The sequence below is a fragment of the Pteropus alecto genome, unplaced genomic scaffold (assembly GCF_000325575.1).
Source record: "Pteropus alecto unplaced genomic scaffold, ASM32557v1 scaffold214, whole genome shotgun sequence".
NCBI lineage: Eukaryota > Metazoa > Chordata > Mammalia > Chiroptera > Pteropodidae > Pteropus > Pteropus alecto.
In genome coordinates this window covers 1,154,303-1,169,154 of record NW_006435787.1, presented here as the reverse complement: position 1 = coordinate 1,169,154, position 14,852 = coordinate 1,154,303, and the positions used below count along the sequence as shown (strand labels likewise).

The 14,852-nt window shown below is 59.3% G+C and overlaps 1 protein-coding gene across 1 annotated transcript in view; it reads right to left on the bottom strand.

The window, feature by feature from the left end:
• Window positions 1–14,852, bottom strand: part of ABCA13 (ATP binding cassette subfamily A member 13) — a 147,718-nt gene that overhangs the window by 49,625 nt on the left and 83,241 nt on the right. The window contains exons 37-40 of the mRNA XM_025046516.1: window positions 11,419–11,576; window positions 10,126–10,356; window positions 7,531–7,636; window positions 713–962 (exon numbers count right to left, since the gene is read on the bottom strand). Of these exons, the coding sequence (XP_024902284.1) occupies window positions 713–962; window positions 7,531–7,636; window positions 10,126–10,356; window positions 11,419–11,576 (745 nt within the window). The remainder of the gene's footprint in view (window positions 1–712; window positions 963–7,530; window positions 7,637–10,125; window positions 10,357–11,418; window positions 11,577–14,852) is intronic.

Below are 14,852 nucleotides of genomic sequence, written 5' to 3'. Positions count from 1 at the left end.
CCCCCAGTCCGGCCACTGCGCCGTCTGGGGGCGGGAGGCTGCCATGGTGGCACCGCCCCCCACAGGGCAGCCCTTTGCTGCCCCTCTAATCCCCTCACGGGGCTCCTCGCCGCCTCTCCGACCCCCGCAGGGGCCCTGACGATGTCGCCCCAGGTCTGAGCCGTGGCTCCTTCTCAGCCTTGTCACTGGACCGAACCACCCGGAGCGAAGGGCCCAGGCTTGGGACAGCGGAGGAGACGCGGGAGGATCTCACACACCGTTCGCTGACCCAGTTGGGACGCGACACGACCCTGGAGCCGACAGCGTCGCCTCATCCTTCACCTCTGCCCAAGGCTTTGGTTTCCCAGCGTTGGTCCCCCCTGACCTCTGACCTCTCGGAGACAAACGATTTTAATGGAAAAGGAAGGTGCGCTCGCCACACCCGATTCGTCTTGTCTTTCTGCTGAGGACAACTGTCCGCAGAGCTGCAACTGTGTGTCGACTGAGGACGCAAACACCGTGACAGCCCAACCCCCAGAACTATTTATCCGAAAGCGCCATCTCTCCCATGGCATACAACACAAAACGTTTTAAATATTCAGGCGGCCGTGGAAGTACCCAGAGGGGACCCCGTCTTCAGTGGAGTTGGGGACCCGAGGGAAGCTCCCACACACCTAGGCCGACGCCGGACACGGACGCTCACGCACGGCTGACGTTCTTACAGGTATCTTACCTGAAAAAGTAAGTTTCGGCCCTCTCGTAATGGCCAGGAGTCAGTTTGAGGGGAGGGAAGTCGATGGCCAAAGGCCTGACCATGAACAGGCCCATGGCCAAGGCCACGAAGAGGACGGGCAGCAGCAGGCCCGCGAGGGTGGCCTTCCAGGCCCGGCGCGTGTGGCAGAGCCGCCTGGTCAGGAGGGCGCACATCTGGCTGAGCAGCAGCCGGCCGCCCCGGGCGGGCAGGGTCTCGGCAGAAGCGCCATCTGCAGGGACAGGAAGATGCGGCCTGAGTCACTTAGGGTCCCAGCACCCCGTGATTCTGTGACTCCCACCACCACGTATGGGTGAGCCAGGGGCAGCTCTGAGCACTGAATGACTGCACACTAAAGAAGGACTCTCCGGAATGTTCTCGATGACAGGACGTGTGGTGACAGCGGATGGCAGGCCAGGGCCGCTCTGTGGCTCTTGCATCTCGCGGTGGCAGCAAACGCGGAAGGACGAGGAGGCGGGACCTGCGTCTGCGCTCGTCGGCTGCAGCGAAGCCCACGGCGTCGGAGCAAATCCCGAGCAAAGGGAACAGCAAGGCGCCGATGCCCCCCGGGCCCTGACAGAGGCCGGCGGGGAGCCGAGGGGGGCACTGGCCCGTCCTCCAGCGCCCGTCTCCCGGTCCCCACGCAGCCCTTCCCGGTGACACCCGCTCACGGCCAGGTCCCTGCCACCCCAGCCCCTGCCCCCAGTGCCCCCGCCAGTCCAGGCCCCCCGGCGGAGAGGGGCCGCGTGTCTCCAGCTCTGTCCGCAGCCCCCCAAGCCCACGCGGCTCGGCAGGCCAGGCCTCCCTCCTTCCAGGCGGATCAGGGCGCAGAGGGTCGGGAGGCAGAGTGGAGCCCCGTGTCACCGATCTCTGGTCATCTCGCCAGCTCCCTCTCAGATGACCTGGGACACCATGAAAATCTCCAAATGGCGGGGAACACTGGCCGGAGTGGGTGCCCATGGACCGCACCCCGGACCCGCGTCCACAGGACGCCCTGGGCGCAGCGGCCAGCCGTGCCCATGGCTGTCCCTGGCAGCTCCTTCTAAAGCAGTCCAGAACATCTGACACGAAGTGCTGTACAAGGAGAGCGAGCTTACAGGACATGTGTTTCACTGATTTGCCTTAAAAACCCAACCAAAACGCAGCCAAGACAGCAGAGACTGAGTTCAAAGTCCCGGAAGGACTTTGACGTCTTTGGAGAAACAGCTCTTTTGAAAGGTGAGTGGTTTGTAGCAGCATTGGGAACGGAGGCATCGCTGGGGAGAGCCTGGAGGAGCTGGGAGGAGCCTGGAGAAGCTGGGAGGATGCGGGAGGAGCTGGGAGGAGCCAGGAGGAGGCAGGAGGAGCCGGGAGGAGCCGGGAGGAGGCAGGAGGAGCCGGGAGGAGCCGGGAGGAGCCTGGAGGAGTCAGGAGGAGGCGGGAGGAGCCGGGAGGAGCCTGGAGGAGTCAGGAGGAGGCGGGAGAAGCCGGGAGGAGCCTGGAGGAGCCGGGAGGAGTCTGGAGGAGGCGGGAGGAGCTGGGAGGAACCGGGAGGAGCCCGGAGGAGTCAGGAGGAGTCAGGAGGAGGTGGGAGGAGCCGGGAGGAGCCTGGAGGAGTCGCGGAGGAGTCAGGAGGAGTCAGGAGGAGGTGGGAGGAGCCGGGAGGAGCCTGGAGGAGCCGGGAGGAGCTGGGAGGAGCCTGGAGGAGCTGGGAGGAGGCGGGAGGAGCCGGGAGGAGGCCCTCAAGGGCTCCGGGAAGAACACGTGGCAGATGGCGCCACTGTCCAGCCACGTGGGGCCCTGGGCGCAGAACCCGGTCAGCTGAGCCGGGCTCCTGAACACAGAAACATTAAGATGACAGACAGCTATGTGCTGATCTGCTCAATCGGTGCTAATTTGTTAGTGGCGATGGAAACGGAGCCTGCCATGATGGTGACGTGAACCGCGAGAACGCTTGGGAATCGGGGAGCAGACAAAACGCAGAGAGCTGTGCGGACGCGGCATGGAACGCCTAAACCCCCGGCACTGGCGGCTCCCAGAGGCCTGGGCTATGAGGACGCGGCCACGTGCTCGGAGGCAGGAGGGCGGTGTCAGCACGTGCATGAGGGACAGACACCCCGTCAGGCACAGGTGGAAAACAGCAAAACTGTCTCCGCCCGTCACGTGGAAAGCAGAACTTGTAAGCAGTAAAGGTGGGTGTTTAGCTAAAGAGATTTTCCAGCGAAGAGCTGAAGGTGCTGCCCTCTTCCTGATGCCTCCAGTGAAATGAGGGTGGGGGGGGATGAACTAAGGAAAGAAATGTTAACCAGAAAACAGGAATCGATCATTTTTAAAACTCTCAGCATCTCAAGGTTTTTTTAAGGCGCTAAAAATCACAAAAAGCTACTGATAACAGGGCAGAAGAGAAGGCTAAGTGTGTAACTGTCCAACCTTTTGCCAAAACCTCAAAAAGATGAGAGTATTCGGTCACAAAAATAGCCCTTTAAGAAAAGGTGACGGCATGGCATCGGCGACGTGGCAGGCCGGGGCGCTCCCGGCCCTCCCTCCCCACGGAAACACTCGGCCGACGACCACAAGCCGCCTAACATGATGTCACAGGCGCTCCGGGAGCCAGCCGAAGATCTGCAGCTACGGGGCAAACTCCCAGTCAAAAACAAAAACAAAAACCCACATTCAGAACAGTAGGAAATGTCATGGCATTTTTAGTCACAATTGGCCTGTCCTTTCTAAGTCCCTTTCTCACAGAGGGAGGAGCAGAGTCCGCCCGGCTGCGGGCTGCCTGAGGGACTCGTGTCCGTTTCACCGACCTGGGGCCCAGACGAGAACAATGACAGGGTTTGGATCCCAACTGGAAGCAGCAGAGGGCAGAACCCGAAGACTGCAGGGGACTGCGGGATGCCCAGGGCAGATGTCACGCGTAGGGGACTGCACTGGAACACCCGACACCCGAAGCAGCAGCCAGCTGAGCCTCTTTGGGAAATTCGGCCATTTAAAAGAAGCCAGGAGAAACGGGAAACAGAACGCGTGCCCAGGACACTGGGCTGACCTCAGGGCTCAGGGTCCGCCGATTAGGAAATGTTTTCCACTCACTAGTCCGTGAAGATGGAGAGAAGCGGCTGCTTTTCAAAAGTCCAATTTCGACAAATAATCACACGCAAAACAAAGCACACAAAAAAAAGGAAACAGCCTATTTAAAGGACTAAAATAATCTCCAGAAAGAGTCTTTGAGGAAACACACACGGACCTGCTAAATTTTGAAGTAAAAATTTTAAAACAACTATTTCAGATGTGTTCAAAGAGCTAAAGGAAAACACATACAAAGAATAAAAGTAAATCAGAAAAATAATAATGAACCAAATAAAATATCAACAAAGGGAGAGAAATTATATTTAAAAAAAATAGAAATTCTGGAGCTGAAAAATATAGTAACTGAATTGGAAGTTCAGTAGAGAAGTTCACTCACAAACTCATGTAGGCAGAAGAAAGAGTCAGTTACCTTAGAGAGAGCTGCTTGAAATTTTCGGGTCAGAAAAGCAAAATGAAGGAAAAAATAAAGAAAAATGAACAGGGCCTACGAGCTTTTTCACAGGAGACACTATGAAAAAACTAATGCATGCATTATGGGAGCCTCAGAATAAGAGAAAAGGTGAGACAGGTTATTTGAAGGAATATGGCAGAAAACTCCCAATGTGAAGAAAGCCTTGGATATACAATTACACATAGATCGATGATCTCTGTTCCCTGAATGTGACACCAAAAACACAAATTAAAAAATAGGTAAGTTGGACTTCATCAAAATTAAACAAATAAAAATTAAAAAATCTGTGCATTTAATATGGATGGAATGCGAGAAAACATTTCCACGTCACATATCTGATAAGACACTGATACCCAGAAAAAATATGAAGAACTCCTACAACCCGGCAACAAAAGAAAACCAAACGGGGAAGGCGGTTCTAGGGGTTGGGGGGCCGAGGGGTGACGGGCAGAGCGCAGGAGCTTTTCAGAGCCATGGAATTATTCTGGCGACACCTGTCATCACCCGTCTCAAAACCCACAGAGTATACAACGCCAAGAGTGAACTCTAACGTACACGGGGGACGCCGGGTGATGTTCGTGACACGGGGGTTCATCGATTGTATCAAATGTGCCCGCCGGGTCCTGGGGATCGTGGTCGGAGAGTTTGGACACGTGGGAGGCCATGGGTAGGTGAAAACTCTCTGTGTTCTGCTCAGTTTTGCTGTGAACCTACAAGTGCTTTAAACAATAAAGTCTATTTTAAAAATGATCAGAAGACTCGAATACATAGTTCTCCAAAGAAGATATAAGAAAATAAGTGGACGTTAAACCCCTGAAAAGATGCTCAACATCATTAGTTACTAGGAACATCGATTCGAAACCACAACGAGATACCACTCAACACGCAACTAAACGGCAGTGATCCCGGGAGCACAGCGGCAGCCAGCGCCGGCGAGAACGCGGAGAAACGGGACTCTGAGCACAGCGGCAGCGATGGAGGTCCCCGCGGTCACCTGGAGCCTGTGTGGCGAGTCCTCAGGAAACCAAGCGCACCGTATGACCCGGCCGTTCCTCAGGGCACACTGCACAAAGGAAGTGCTGCACCCCCTTGTCCACACAGTCGAAAGGTGGAGCAAGCCACGTGTCCCCTGACGAATGAAGATTACACAGAGGGGACGCAGGCCGGACCGGCCGTCTGCGACACCGGTAAGACGAGACGCACCGTCTCCTCGCTCTAATCGGCACACGGAGAAACTGCTCGCAGAACGCATGACATCGATCGTCCTTAAAGGCGAGGCTGTCCCGCAGACACGCCGTTGCTTGGCTCGGGGCAGGAGAGGACCCTGAGCTTCCTGCCTCTGAGTAGTAAATGTTTTCCACTCACTAGTCCGTGAAGATGGAGAGAAGCGGCTGCTTTTCAAAAGTCCAATTTCGACAAATAATCACACGCAAAACAAAGCACACAAAAAAAAGGAAACAGCCTATTTAAAGGACTAAAATAATCTCCAGAAAGAGTCTTTGAGGAAACACACACGGACCTGCTAAATTTTGAAGTAAAAATTTTAAAACAACTATTTCAGATGTGTTCAAAGAGCTAAAGGAAAACACATACAAAGAATAAAAGTAAATCAGAAAAATAATAATGAACCAAATAAAATATCAACAAAGGGAGAGAAATTATATTTTAAAAAATAGAAATTTCTGGAGCTGAAAAATATAGTAACTGAATTGAAAATTCAGTAGAGAAGTTCACTCACAAACTCAAGTAGGCAGAAGAAAGAGTCAGTTACCTTAGAGAGAGCTGCTTGAAATTTTCAGGTCAGAAAAGCAATATGAAGGAAAAAATAAAGAAAAATGAACAGAGCCTACGAGCTTAGGAGACACTATGAAAAAAACTAATGCATGCATTATGGGAGCCTCAGAATAAGAGAAAAGGTGAGACAGGTTATTTGAAGGAATATGGCAGAAAACTCCCAATGTGAAGAAAGCCTTGGATATACAATTACACATAGATCGATGATCTCTGTTCCCTGAATGTGACACCAAAAACACAAATTAAAAAATAGGTAAGTTGGACTTCATCAAAATTAAACAAATAAAAATTAAAAAATCTGTGCATTTAATATGGATGGAATGCGAGAAAACATTTCCACGTCACATATCTGATAAGACACTGATACCCAGAAAAAATATGAAGAACTCCTACAACCCGGCAACAAAAGAAAACCAAACGGGGAAGGCGGTTCTAGGGGTTGGGGGGCCGAGGGGTGACGGGCAGAGCGCAGGAGCTTTTCAGAGCCATGGAATTATTCTGGCGACACCTGTCATCACCCGTCTCAAAACCCACAGAGTATACAACGCCAAGAGTGAACTCTAACGTACACGGGGGACGCCGGGTGATGTTCGTGACACGGGGGTTCATCGATTGTATCAAATGTGCCCGCCGGGTCCTGGGGATCGTGGTCGGAGAGTTTGGACACGGGGGAGGCCATGGGTAGGTGAAAACTCTCTGTGTTCTGCTCAGTTTTGCTGTGAACCTACAAGTGCTTTAAACAATAAAGTCTATTTTAAAAATGATCAGAAGACTCGAATACATAGTTCTCCAAAGAAGATATAAGAAAATAAGTGGACGTTAAACCCCTGAAAAGATGCTCAACATCATTAGTTACTAGGAACATCGATTCGAAACCACAACGAGATACCACTCAACACGCAACTAAACGGCAGTGATCCCGGGAGCACAGCGGCAGCCAGCGCCGGCGAGAACGCGGAGAAACGGGACTCTGAGCACAGCGGCAGCGATGGAGGTCCCCGCGGTCACCTGGAGCCTGTGTGGCGAGTCCTCAGGAAACCAAGCGCACCGTATGACCCGGCCGTTCCTCAGGGCACACTGCACAAAGGAAGTGCTGCACCCCCTTGTCCACACAGTCGAAAGGTGGAGCAAGCCACGTGTCCCCTGACGAATGAAGATTACACAGAGGGGACGCAGGCCGGACCGGCCGTCTGCGACACCGGTAAGACGAGACGCACCGTCTCCTCGCTCTAATCGGCACACGGAGAAACTGCTCGCAGAACGCATGACATCGATCGTCCTTGGGAAAAGGCGAGGCTGTCCCGCAGACACGCCGTTGCTTGGCTCGGGGCAGGAGAGGACCCTGAGCTTCCTGCCTCTGGACTGTCTCCTTTCCACCCGTCACCCGTCACCGTCTTCGGTGTCTGTCTGTCTGCCTTAGATCATGAGTCTTGAAGGCGGGGTGGGCACCTCCCTCTCACAGAGGAGTCAGGGGGCCCCGTGTACTCACCTTGGCCGGGGGCCAGCTCCGCGGGTGGGGGGCTCTGCGGCTCCCACCCAGAGCCCGGGGCAACGTCAGGCTGCTTTTTGGGATCTTGCAAAAGCATCAGGAACACCTTTTTGAAAATGAAAAAAGAGTTTTATATTATTCTGTGTTCCTCTCCACCTGCAGATTTTTCTCTTGCCTTCATTACCAACAAGGTCGCTTTAACATATTCACCAAACATGTCATACTTCATCGAGTCATTCGTGCAACCGGCGTAAGTCTAGGGCCACCTAGTCCCAGCAAGCTGGCCGTAGAGCTGCTCACAGGACACGGGGGCCTCCGGACACCGACACCGGCGGAGGCTGATCAGGCCCGCAGCCGGTGGGCGGGGCAAGGCGGCGTCCAGTAAATAGCGTGTCCAGTCCCCCTCCAGAGGGACTCACTGTGTCAGCGACTTAGAGACTCGGACAGATGCAGGCAACGCGGGGCGTCACCCGTGAGCCCCACACTCGGCTTCTCCGCGGGCTGCAGGGCCTGCACCCGCCACCCACAGTGGTCTGCTTAAGACGTCCCTGGAGTCACTGCTCGGCTGGTGCTCCACGCGGAGCCCAGGCTCTACTCGTCCAGACCCAGGGGCCAGGCCCCGGCCGGCCAAGGCTGGACAGCAGCCCAGAGCCAAGACAGAGGGGGGCGTGGTGGCCGGGGTGCTGCCGCCCTCAGGCCACACGGCAGGCTGCAGGGACGCCGGAGAGGTGGCAGGGCACCCCTACCGTGACGCTGGGCACAGCTGAAGGGCGGGGGCGATCGGCTCCTGCAAAAAGCCCCCTACGGCAGCAGCGGCCGTGGCAGAGGGCCCAGCGCCTCCGCCCACCGGAGGGGCGGCTCAGAGCCCCAGCGTGACAGGCGCCCGTGCACTCTGCGGGGTGACGCCAGGAAGATGGCCGGCGGCCGGCACCAGGCTGAGCACAGACCTCCCCGGCTCCTCCTCCTAAACGGGCTTCTCAACGCCGAAAGGCAGTTGCGAATTCCGAGCATGCCTCCACGGCAGGGCCGAGTCCTTGTCGCCAGCAACCGCGTCCCCACCTCTCGAACCCGCTTCCTGCTCTCCCAACCAGACCGGCGTGCGCGCGTGCGCAGGCCTGCTGGGCCACGAGCGGAGCTTTTCTCTCCGCGGTCTCCCAGATCACGGCGGCAAGTGTCGGGGTCACCAACAGCGAGTGTCGGGGTCACCAGCAGTCCCGCCACCCCGCGGTGGAAGGTGGACACAAGGCCTGCGGGCGAGAGCGACGAGCGCCCTCTAGTGTCAGCTCGTCCGAACTGCAGGCGCCCGTCCCGAGGCTCTGCGAACACGAGGCGATGTCCCTGTCACCAGAGGAACACGCTTCCCAGAAGCCGCAGGACGCTGATGCTGCGTCCTTCAGAGGCCGGGTCCTCGACGCAGGGGCTCAGCCTCGCCGCCCCGGGCTGCCGTCCCCCGGCTCCGCGGAAGCAGTTGGCGGCCCTACAGCTCCTCTCGCCAGTGTCCACGGCGCCGTGACATCCGGACAGGCCATGCCCCACGCTCTGACGAAGGGACATCTGAGGAAAGGTGGCCGCATCACCGGGTTTGGGGTGCAAGTTCCACAGAGTTTTCATATGATCTCTGTTTCCTGATACATATCCTCTCGCAAGACTCTAAATCACTAGTTCTACTTGAAGCCGAATCCTCATAAGAATCTTAGATGCTCAGAATGGGGAAACGCTGTTTCGTGTGGACGAGGACGAGAAAATGTCCCCCCCGCGGCAGGAGCGTCGGTCCCAGGGTGCGGTGGACGGGCGGGGCTGTCGTGGACAGAACTCTGCTGCTTTGTGAAAGCAGCTAAGGGAACAGATTTTAAAAGTTCTCATCACAAGAAAAAATGAATAATCCTACGAGGTGACGGTAATGACTGAACTTGCCGTGGTAACCGTATGTCAGACACTCAGGTTGTCCGCCTCCAACTAGCGCAATGCAACGTACCGATAAAACTGGGAAAATACACGGTTCGATCTCAAGGCCACTGACCGGTTTGGAAATATTGTATAATTTAACGAAACCATGGATTGAATGACACCCGTTTCCAGGCACCGAGCCCAGCGGCTGGCCCTCATCTGGGGACCATGTCTCCCCTGTCCGGAGCGTGCTGGCCTCTGGCTCTGTGTGCTCCACGCAAGAGCCACACTGGGGATGTCGATCACTCTGTCCCCGGAGAGGACAGCGGACCTGGGGTCAGCTGGGGCAGCAGCGGCCATGTGCCCGGCCTCCCACCAGCCTCCCGGAGCAGGAGGTCACGGCGGAGAGGGACACGCCCCGGGGAGGGAACGCTGCCAGCCCACCACCTACTGCTGGGACCCGGGGCACGGCCACCAGTGCCACACTAGAGACCAACGTCCCCGAGCACCAACGCACTCGCTTCACGTGGAGCACGCGGCCGCCGCCCACTGTGCCGGCCCCCGTGTTGGCTCACGCCGTGCGGCACCAACCAGAACTTGGAAATTAAAAATGCACGGTGTCCGCCGCCCGCTCCCGCCCCGCCCGCCTCTCGTCACCACGTGGCACGTGGCAGAGCGTGGGTGACATGCGCGCGTGAGCCCCAGTACCTCTTCCAGCGAGGTGTCGGAGACGCCGCAGCCCGCCAGGCGCAGGTGACACAGGTTCTGCTCCAGGGCCTGGAAGAGCCCCTGGACGCGGGCGCGGCCGGCCCCCCGGGGGACGGCGTAGCTCAGCTCGCGCTCACCGCCACGCTTGAGAACCGCGTGCGGGACGTAGGTCTGAATCAGGGACGTGATGCGGGCAGTGTCCTTCGCGTCGTCGGCCCCCGGAACAGAAGGCTGTCGAAAAAGGGGGGGACAGTGAGGGACGTGGTCCGAACACCAAACACACATCCACCGCGTTCACACGTGTCTGTCAGCGGTTTACTTTGAAATTCTGATTCAAAGCAGCACAACCGAGGAACGCCGTTCACGTGACAGGCATTGCCTTTTCCCCTTTAAACGCAGATCGGGGTGCTGCCCGCACGCCCCGCGCGGTTACTGGGTCTGTCCAGGAGCCAGCACCGCGAGGCGCCCCACGTGCCTGGGGGCTCAGGAGGGGACTCCGGCCCAGAGATGGGACTGCAGGATGTGGGGGCAGGTCTCCGAAGGGAGGCGAGGGTTCCCACACAGAGAGAAAAGGGGCCACGTCAGGACAGCAAGACACGCGCCCCGCGTCGGAGAGGAAGCGCCGGCCCTCACCCGACTCCGACCCCAGAGCCGCTCCGCCGGCGCCCAGCTGACCCGGGACGAGCTGCGTGGCCCAGGCGGGGCCTCTGAGCAGGCGCTCCGCCGCTGGGCCCGACCGCGAAGCCTGCCCCATGGGAGCTTAGGCTCCTCGGTGGAGGGACAGTCTCAGAGGAAGGTGGCGCTGCCTGGGCAGACGCTCGGGGCAGCCCCACGGCCCGTCCGTCAGCCCTGCCCCGGCCCGAGCCGTCTGCAGTCACAGTGCACCCAGCTCACGCTCGGCCCCATGGGGTGAGCGTGGTACCTGCGCCTCTGCACACGGAGGCCACCGCCCACGCCGCCACGGCCGCTCCCGTCCCCGCGGACTCCTCGCCAGTGCCCAGCCATCCTGACCACTGGAGCCCGTGGTCGGGGGCCCCTTGCCAGCCCTCGACCCCGCTCCACGCACCAGTCACCGCCACCCACTTCCCCCTCGGCTGCGCCCTCTCCCCTCGTGTGCCGAGACCCGGAGTCCTGTGCGGAAACCAGGCGTCCCGTCCCCCCAGCTCCCGAGACCCACGCGGTCGCGGCCCGGCGAGATCAGTCACGCTCTTCGGTCCATCCGGGTCCCTTGTGCGTCACGGCCACGGCTCGTCCCCCGCCCCGGGGAGGACGGCGCCTGCGCATGCCCCTTACCTGTCTGGTGAGCGTCAGGCTGAGCCCCTGGCCGTAGGCCTCGGTCAGCTGGGCCGGAGGGCCGCAGACCCGGAGCCCGCCCTGCTGCAAGACGGCGACACAGTCACTCAGCGCCTCCGCCTCGTCCAGGTGGTGTGTCGTGAAGATGACCGTCCGGCCTGCGTCCCGAGAAGGGGGGCGTCAGACGTGGGAGGCCACCGTCCACCCGGGGAAGCTCCAGGGACAACCCGGCACCACCATGTTCCGAATCAGAAAACACGGGGACCTGGAGGAATGGCTGGGCCGAGGGCTCCCCACAAATCAGGCCCGGAAACGCTTCCCCCCAGCTCCCCCTCGGGCCGAGACGCTGCCTCCACTTCCGCCCCCCTCAGGGAGCCAGCGGCGTGAGCCACATGCACGAGGGCGAACCGAGGCGGAGGCACCGGGGTCCCCTCTGCGAGACCCGGGTCGCCGGCCGGGGCAGGCAGACAGCGAAGAGGAAGCGGGGTCTGCGAGTCTCCCGACAGTCGAGTCCCCGCACGCCCCTTCGGTCGGGGGCAGGGACACTGGCGGAGAGTGCTGTCTTCTCCGGAAGCAGCCACCGCGTGAAAGATAGGACGCGCCCGTGTTAAGGCAAGGAGTGCCACGGCACACGTGACGTCCTTGGGAACCAGGGGCGAGGCGACCGCACGACCACGCGTGCCGCGTGACAGGACGTAGAGGACACCTTCGTAAAGTCCAGTTCCCTCGTGTCACCAACGGCCTCGCGACAGTCACGCCCTCACTGGCCGCGGCGAGCCCGACCCACCCGCGGCGAGCCCGACCCACCCGCGCCATTTTACTGCAGAGAAAGAAACACTGATCATCTCAGATGCAAATGTTCCAAGGGAGCAGGCTGAACATGGTTTTACCTCTACTTGGTTTTATATTTTTTAATAGAAAGGAAAGACTAAAAGGATTCTCAATTCATTTTTCACATCTAAAAAAGAACCATGAACGTAGATGCAAGAGTGACAGGCGGGGGGCCCACAGGGGCCACTGTCACCACAGATGTGTCCCCAAGACCAAGGCCAAGCTCCTGCACGAAGTCCTTCCAGGCTAAGAAAATGAGCCGGGCCCCCGATCTGCGGTGGGGGTGGCTGGGACACTCTGATCAGTGCCACCTCATACTGCGGGTGACGGGTCCCCAGACGGCGAAGTCGTCTGAAAATAACAGCCAGCTGGAACCACAGTTCGTGAAGAAATTGGTGCGGTTCACAGAATTCTGGTCCTTGATGGCTTCTCAGAAGACGTTAACGAAACTCCGCTCACCGCCAGCCTCAGAGGACAAGTGTCCCTGTGGCAGACACCGCTGCGCCGCGCCGCCCCGCCCCCGCCAGATGCTGGCTCCGCCCTGGCTCCCGTGTGGTACAGGGTGTCCCACCATCGGTCTTCCTGGCGATGGTGACCGCCCGCCGCTGGCCGGCGAGCACTTCCCCGCACGGCCCAGCCCTTCTCACAGAACCCTGGCGACAGCACCACGCCTCCGTCCGCACGGGCAGAAACCAAGCCCAGAGGGGCCTGGCTCCGTCCACGGTCACGCGGGAAGCACAGCGGACAGCGGGCATCTGGGTGGAGGGACGTGGTCGTCGTGCGCCGACCTGCTCTGGAATTTCCCTTCCTCATCCATCCACCCCAGACAGCCTGGCCGTGCTGGCACAGGCTGGCTGGAGCCCAGCGCTGCGCGTCTCTAGCGAGATGGGGGGCACACTCAGGGGAGGCTGGCCCCGGGGCTGGTGTGCCCGCGGAAGGCGCCCCTGCGCAGCTGGGAGCACTGTGCGGTCCTGGACGGATTCACAGAGCGGCGGAGCGGGCGCCCGGAGGCCGGGGGCGGTTTCCGGGAGCGCCGCAGTCTGGATGCCAAGAATGTGTTCTCCCTTCTCCCTCCCGTGGCACCTCCCAAACCGGCCTCCAGCCGGCCGACCCCGCACGCCCAGGGGCTGCTCCCCAGGAAGCCTCCGCAGACAAACGTCACCGCCGCACGGCCGGGGACAGTGAGAAACACTTCAGCTGTAACAATGGAGCTTGAAGAAACGTACGGTGTCTGGTTTGCCGTCTGAAGTTACCACTTTGCTCACGACTCAAGTGTAGTGAGCACGCCCCGAAGACGCCATCTCTGATTCGTAAATAAACCGAGCGCGGGGCCCGCAGCACTTAATTCACACTGGGACGCACGAGTCTGGGGGGATGGGACCCACTTATCTGTCTTCCTCTCGTCTGTGCTCCTCATCGGCCCCCCAGGCTGGCAGGGACGATACCCAGTCCAGATTAAATCACTGATCCCACATGTCACCAGTCCCTTTAGGTGGCACGGCGGTCCCTCACTGGGAGGGCTCCTGGTTTCTCCTTCCCACCTCGTCCCCTCCCCTTAGGAGCCAAGGGAAGAGAGGAAGGGAGGGCCCTGCGACCTCGTCACTGGGGTTCAGGTCTTCAGGCACAGGGTCCCCAGCATCCTATGGTAACTGGGTAATGACCAAGGCCACTTGCTACTTCCATCTCCACCTTCGAAGCCTGGGCAGGGACCCTGGACGGGGCAAAGCAGAGCCCCGAGTGCCGCGTCTCTCCGGGCCCGCCTCTGCCCAGCTGGCCGCTGGCCCCCGAGTCTGGGCCCTGGTGTCCACCCAGCTGCAATAGGCCAGCTCCCCCCACCACGGCAACATCACAGGCGGGCCCATGTCCCCTCCTGGTCCCCTCCTGGTGCCAGGCCTGTGGGCCCAGCCGGCCGTGGGGTCTCCCTGGCCCCAGTGCTCTGCTCGGCCTCAAGAACTGCGGTGCGCTGCACGGGGTCAGCAAGCCCGTGACGCTGACCCTTCCCGGTGTGACCGCCCACCCCAGGCCGACACCCAGACAGGAACAGAATCCTCCTGCTTCCTTCTCTGTCCCCCACAATCCTCCAAGACGCCAAGGACAGAGACAAACGAGAACGCCCTTCCACGTTCCCTTCCCTTCATCTCCTGACCCCAGCCTGCGCTAAGCTGTGACGGACAAGCCGCTTTCCACCGCGGGGAGGGGACTTGCTGGCCAGGGAGCGCTGGGGGAGGGGAGGGCTTCTTTCTGGTCGTCTCTCCCTGCATTTCCTACGCGGCAAACTCAACCTCCCCCGGGGGCTGAGGCTTCGGGTCAAGTTAGGAGCAGTTTGCAGTCGAAGGCAAAGAGAAGCAAACCGCGTGTCGCATGACTCCGTCCTGACCCCACGCTCGTGCTCGGGCCGGGTTGGCCGTACCGCGCTGTGGCTCCCTGTCCCCGTGTCTCTCTGCGAATTAGGGTGTCTCTAAGTGACATTCCTAGAGCGATGCTTCCCAACCGCCAGAGCCACGAGCGTCAGAGCTGGGAAGGGGGAACTGCCCGGCCAACGGCCTCAGCTGGAAACACGGGAGAAACACAAGCTCAGAGCCAGCGCCCGGCCCCGCGCTCGC